The 6942-nt window shown below is 34.3% G+C and overlaps 1 protein-coding gene across 1 annotated transcript; it reads right to left on the reverse strand.

Annotated features, from left to right (window-relative positions):
- Positions 1-980: 980 nt before the first annotated feature.
- On the reverse strand, positions 981-2214 carry LOC113752025 (tropinone reductase-like 1). The gene is made up of 2 exons (XM_027296168.1): positions 2177-2214; positions 981-1782 (listed from the first exon to the last, which is right to left on the reverse strand). Exons 1-2 carry the CDS (start codon positions 2212-2214, stop codon positions 981-983), a joined length of 840 nt encoding a protein of 279 aa, XP_027151969.1.
- Between the last annotated feature and the right edge of the window lie 4728 nt (positions 2215-6942).

Below are 6942 nucleotides of genomic sequence, written 5' to 3' on the forward strand. Positions count from 1 at the left end.
TATGTGGCAATTATCAAATACCATATTGAGGGAAAACAGAGTCAGTGTACATGTAATGGAAAGGAGCCTAATCCATCTTAGTGGTATTTTCTCTTTCGGAGTGGTCACTCGAATGCTAAAAAGTGGAATGAGGCAGAATAGAGAAGCACAACGCGGAAGTATTTGTTTTTCTAACAGTAACAACAAATCTGAAAGGTGTGATCTTAGGGGCTGATAATATACCTGAGCCTGCTCCATACCTAGTCAGTGATTATGCCAAACACTTTGGGTGAAATCTCCTTAACGATGGGGGCAATAGCACTACCAATGTTTCTCTCATGGAAGGCAAAAGAAAACTTGTGACGTGATCAGATTTTTTTTTTTTCAAATAAAAATTCAAGTATTTCCTGATCTTCCGTACTTTCTTGAAATGAGTTAAATCAATTTAAGATTATTGGAATTATTCAAGGGTTGGTCTTGAACATAGTCAAACACTCGAGATTTGAAGCCTTACTGCATTCATTCATTTAACAAGTTATGGTCCACAGATAAATTATATGCAACTCGATCGGATGTCTAAAATGCAAGAAAAGGTTAGGAGTGCATTTGGATCATTGTTTACAATACTTTTGGCGTTACATTACCCGTTGCACCATGTATTAAAGTGATATATGTCTTGTCAACTATTATCCACAAATAGTTTGGGACTGTTGGAGGACATATATTCATTTATAATACTTGTTACCCTAACACAATCAAAGTATTTAAAAACTAAACTTGCTCAACATAAAGCTGAAGTAATTTATTAGGTGGAAGATTTTGAAAATCCACAAGGAAAGAGGTGTCCTAGTTTTAAGTCTTCTTCTAATAAAAGCTTGTAAATTGGCACATGTGGGAATGAGCTGCATGACTTGAAGCAAGATGTAAATCTCTGAACCGAAACAAAAAAAAAAGAAGCAATAGCATGTGTCCACGACAACTAGTTTAACAACCAGCTTGCTTCATTTCTGATGTAGTTTGGCCTGAGCCGCAGCAGTCATCATGGAAGGATTAACAACGCTGAAACCTCCGTCAACTACAAGATTCAGTCCACTTACATAACCAGCTTCATCGCTTGCCAAGTACAGTGCAGCTTGAGCAACATCATCTGCTGTCAAAGTCTTCCCTTTAAGATTAGCCACTGCATTTACAAACATCTGCATTTGCCCAATATACTCTTCAGAATAATTCCCTCCTGCTATGCCAGTCATTACGGCATAAGGGGAGACACAGTTGACTCGTATACCATGTTGACCAAGCTCAGCTGACAAATTCTTAGCTAGACCTGCAATTGCATGCTTAGTGACTGCATAGGCATGAGGTCCAAGACCAGCTATGTTGACGGAGGCGCTGGCTGTGAACAATACGCATCCCCTGCGCCGGGGTATCATGACTCTTGCAGCATGCTTGGCTCCTAAAAATGAGCCCACCAAATTTACACCAATAACCCGGTCCAACTCTGACTTTGACGTTTCCAGAATAGCAATTTTGGACCCTTCAGTGATTCCAGCATTGTTGTACATGATGTCAAGTTGGCCGTATTTGGCTATGGTGGTATCGATAAGATCAATAATTTGGTCCTCTTGTGATACATCACAGTGAATGTAGCATGCATTTTTGCCAAGCTCATTGGCAATTGCTTGGCCTAGATTGTCTTGGATATCGGCTACTACAACTTTAGCACCATTGCTATGAAAGAGCCGAGCCGCAGCTGCTCCTATACCGCTGGCACCTCCGGTGATAATTGCCACCTTACCATCTAGCCTGAAAGAAGTGCCAAAATGGAATTTAGATGCAGAGGTAATATGAAATTATGAACAGCTACAGGTGATTTTTTTTAGCTTCATAACCAAAACTAGCCAACATAGATGAGAAAATACTGAAACATAAACAGATAAAATTGACACAACAATTATCTATCTTTACGCTTTTTAAAATGAAATCATTTTCTTGCCTAGTTCATTTGATGTCCTCCGTATTACAATGAAAAGTTCTTGTCAAACCTATTTAATTTCAAAAAAGATTTTAGAAATCCTTTTATACCCGCAAGAGTCATTGTTGCAGAAATTAGTTTCATTTTGTCATTCTCAAACCTTTATTTATCAATCTAAATGTTCTTTAACATTTCTATACAGTCAAATTAAGCTAAAATACTAACCTTTTACTGGAGGAAGCAACTCTAGGGTTAGAGCTCATCTTATTGATCCTAAACCAATGTACAGAATACAGGTACCCAGCCGCAACTATGAAAAACAATTTTTGAGCAATTTTTCGTGCCTCTGTAGCTTTTTCTATCAGGGGAAAGGGTTTTATAGAGAAAAACAGTGTAACAATGCTTTGGTTAATTAATTGATTACCTTTTTAGCTTGGACCATATTTACCAAATCCAAGGATAATATAGGTTAGAGTTTGGCAATCAAATTAATAAGAGACGGAAGACTTTTGGTTTTCGTCATTACTAGACTTAAAGGCACTTCGAAGTAGAGCAATACATTAAATAATTGCGGCTGGAAAACTAGGAATAAGAGGCAGAGCGACCTTGAACTCTACCATGAACTTGTGCAATAGGACATGCTACAATTCTGAAAATTAAAACTGTAAGTTTAAACATATCCTTTAAAATTAAAACTATTCAGAACATAGTTTATAACTGCTAATATTTGTTATACAAAAGAATTAAAATTAAATTGATTAGATCTTGTCATTTGATTAACGATTATAATCTTTCAATGATATTAACTCATCTTGAACTGTTAAATAGTCATGCCCCGACCTTGAAAGTTTCAAAATTCAGGGCTGAATTCTAAATCCAATTACCTAAATAGAAAAAACTTTATAAGAGGTGAAAGTGTAAGTGAAAGGTTTCAAATTCAAAACCTCCCACTCACCTAAAAAAAAAAAAGAAAAGACTTTATAATTACTCCTTGAGCAAATTTATGTCCTAAGACCCCCCACTTATAAAAAAAAAATAGAAAAGGCTTTATAATTACTCCTTGAGCAAATTTACTTTCTAATAACCAAATTACTAAAGGATTTAAAGTACATCAGGATGATCCTGATTTAGAGTTTTTTAGGCACCCAGTAACTAATTATCACCTAAACTTCCTTAAGTATTCCATTGTAATAACAATCTGCCTACACTCACACAATCTTCACATTTGCTATTCCTTCTTTTTTTTTTTTTTGTTTAAAGTAATTTACACAATTTTTGCCATTTAATTTTTTTCATTTTCTTTATTTGTTCAAAAGAAAATACTCCTTTATTGGACTTATCCTTTACTATTGTTTTTAAATGTAATTTAGGCAACTTTTTCCTTTTTCTTTAAGCAAAAAAACACCATTCTTATGATTGTATAAATGTGATGCTATCCCAACTACCAATGATTAAGGAAAAATGGAAAAGGATAGTTGGTGCATTTACACAATTCACATTTAAAATATGAACTTTTTCAAACGAGTAATTATATCAGTGAATTAATCACAAATAACCAAGAAATCTTGACATTTTAAAAGTATATAAAATTCTTACAAATCCCAAATGCATAGATGAAATTCAGAGTATGTAAATTGAGATTAAAAATATACAAAATTATCAACCCAAAATTATACAAGTCATTGCCTTAGTAAGTGTGTCAGAGAGAGTGGTAGATCAACAAATTGTTTGTTGTTCTTTGTCTAGGTTTTTTCTTTCCTTCATTCACTCTTTCTTTTTTTGGGTAAGGAAAAGCTAGGAAATTGTGCTGTTCTGATTGCCGGAAAAAAAATTAGGCGCTTTAAGAAGTGCTCCCTATCTCATTAGTTCTTTTTTTTTTTCACTTTTGTGCAGTTGATGGTGTTGTAGTGTAAGAATGGAACACTTAAAGGAAGTTTAGATGGCAATGAGTAATTGGGTGTCGGAAAAGTTCCAAACTAAGATGATCCTGTATACTTTAAACTTTTGCAAGAGATATCTAAATTACAAAAAAAAAAAAAAAAAAAAAAAACTAAACGTTAGCTCCAAATGATTTTTCTTTTTTACTTAACATAGGTAAAATTTCAAAATAAATCACTTAAGCAAGTCCACAACCTAATGGCGCAGATTCATCCAATTCTCAAAGATTTAAAACTTAAAAGGGTAAAATATCGAAAAGTCCCTTGAGATTAAGAGAACTTACAGAAAAACTCCCTATAGTTTCTAAACATATATTCCGGTACCTCGTGGTTTGAACTAATTTAAAAAGTGACAAAAATTGTCTGAATTGACAAGTTTGAAATACATGTGCTTCTTTTGCGAGTGTTTGTATTGGAAACAAATAAATTTTCAATTGATCTCTATTATACCTTAAAGTTATAATACAGAAAAGCCCCTTATGATTAAACAAATCTATAGAAAAGTCCATTATGGTTTCAAATCATACAATCCAATATCTCATGGTTTGAACTAATGTGAAAAATTAACAAAAATCATCTAAATTAACAAGTTTGAGGTTGCTTGACGTGGAAAATAATTTTTTAAATCAAATTTTTAGCTGATATACCTATTAAAACCTTTAGAACTCATAAAATTTTCAAAAAAAAAAATCCAAAATCTCCCAAATGCAACCCACCTTATTTCTATACATAAAATAAATACATAAAAATTTTTAAATAAAATTCACCTTATTTCTATACACAAGATAAATAAATAAGAACTTCCAAATACAACTTATCTTATTCCTATGCACAAAATAAACAAATAAAAGTAACATGTAATTGTAGACACCAAAATTTTATCATTTTATTTTCTTCATTTTGTTGCTATTTTTGTTCGTTTTAGTTAAATTTTATTTATTTTGTTTCATTTTCTATTTCTTGATAAAAAATCACTCTTTTTAGAAAAATTGGGAAAAGAAAAGAAAAAAATCAATTAGAAAAAATCAATCAATCAAAAATCAAAAATCACTTTCGTTTGCTTTTAGAAAATCAGGTAGAAAAGAAAATTAGAAAGCAAGAAAAGAAAAGTAAAGAAAAATCATCAAAATCAGTTTTTTGTTAAAAAAAAAAAAAGATCTGCAACCCACGCGTGCGTGTATGCCAAGTGCGCACAACTCTTCTTCTTCGTCTTGTACCCGTAAACAGTACAAGATGCAGCTAGCATCTTTGGGAGCAAATTCTGGTTCGATTTTTCCTTTCTTTTTTTTCCAAGTTTTGCTGGTACAAGATGCCACCTCACCTTGTGAAATTTATCCGGAATGTCCTGGAACAAGAGCCATCAAATGGCTATAAAAAGGCAGCAAAATGAGGGTTCATTTTCACCCTTCAAAGCAGGGTTTTGATGGCTCCATTTGATACAAATAGGGGGCTAAGGGAGGAGAATGAGGAAGGTATTGAAAAAGGGGTGGCGGCAGAAAGAAAGAAAGAAACAGAGAAAACGAGAGAGAAAAGAGGGAAGAAAAAGAAAAATTTTGCTGAAAAATCTCTGACCAGGCTGGCTGACTAGCCTCTTTCCTAATCAATTTTCGACTTGTTTTTGAACCTTTTTGAGTGATTTGTTTTTTTCTGCACTATCACCAGATGTGACAGAACAAATTTTGTTTTGAAAACATTATGAAAAAACATCCCCAGTCCTTTCGAATTGTAGTACAAACTCTTGACCTTGTCACGGCTGAAATTTCTGCAACAAAGGTCCTGGCTTCCAGATTTCAGCTTTGAATCACACTCTCCTCAGATTTCCTACGTTTATTTGGGTATCTTCAAACATCAAAGGTAACTCTTAATCTTTCCCTTGCTTGCTGCAATCCACATGCAAAAAGAATTAAACTCATTAAACAGGAACCTTGTCAGATTATTGCTTCATGAGTTTTTGCACTAGCCTTATGCGTATTGTTGGGTCTGATGCATCTTATTAAAAGATGACAAAGCTGTCAAGTTAACGTAAAGGCCATCAGTGATTTTTTTATCTCTGCAAGTTTTGCAGCTCATGATCTGAGTCATGTTTTCGGGGCTTTGTTTGGAATCTACAAATGAAAGTTGTCTGTTTCTCTTTCTGCTTGCAAACCCGAGAAGGAAAGGAAGAGGGGGGGTCTTGAACCATTAATTTCACGTTGTTACATTGTTTTCTTGTTGGGTTGAAGTTCCTATGTTAGTTGATGAATCCATGGGCTTCGTTTAAGTTCGCGGCTGATTTTCTTGTGCTTGAATAAGAGTAGCTAGTGAAACCCAGGAAGTTGTAGGAAGGCTCTTTGAAGAAGCTGCATGCAAGTTTGTGGGTCCCACCTTAGATTTGTGGTTGCTTTGTGAAATCTGGTTGCTTTGTGGGTCCCACCTCAGATTGTCCGTTTGGCCCGTTCTTTGATGACTCTCTGAGTGTTTAATCTAACTGTGTGCGTGTGTTCTTGATCATTTGTGAGAAAAAAAAAAAGAAGCTGCATGCAAGTTTTTAAAATTTACATTTTTGACCCCCAACTTTTGTTTAATTTCACCATGGCCCAAAACTTGGAAAAATCTAGCTTATTTCGCTCTTTTAAGTTTTAATAATCTTTTTCATGTTTTAAGTAGGTTTTTGGGGTGAACTATTTCTGGGTTTTAAGGCATAATTAGGGTTTAATAATTTTTAATTGATTTGTTGCCTTGATGGGTTTTAGTAAAATTGGATTAAGATTGATTTGTTTGGGTTTTAAAAGAGGGTTGTGCTTTTGTTTTGATGGGGTTTTTGTGTGGACTTGGAGGTCAAAGCCTGGCCTTTTGATGGACTTTGCTTAGCAAAAATGATGGGTCAGCCCACCCTTATTCTTGAGGCTTTTCTTCGGGCTTGATGGCTTTTGGCCCAAAGAAAAAAAAATGGCCCAAGTGGCCTGTTAGGTTAGGAAGACCAGAGATGAATTTGCAGATTAGTCCCTACAATTTTGAGTATTTTGTATTTCGGCCCTAAAATGTTTAATTTTTTTCAATTAGGTCCCTCATTTA

This window comes from Coffea eugenioides, chromosome 11 (genome assembly GCF_003713205.1).
Source record: "Coffea eugenioides isolate CCC68of chromosome 11, Ceug_1.0, whole genome shotgun sequence".
Lineage (NCBI taxonomy): Eukaryota > Viridiplantae > Streptophyta > Magnoliopsida > Gentianales > Rubiaceae > Coffea > Coffea eugenioides.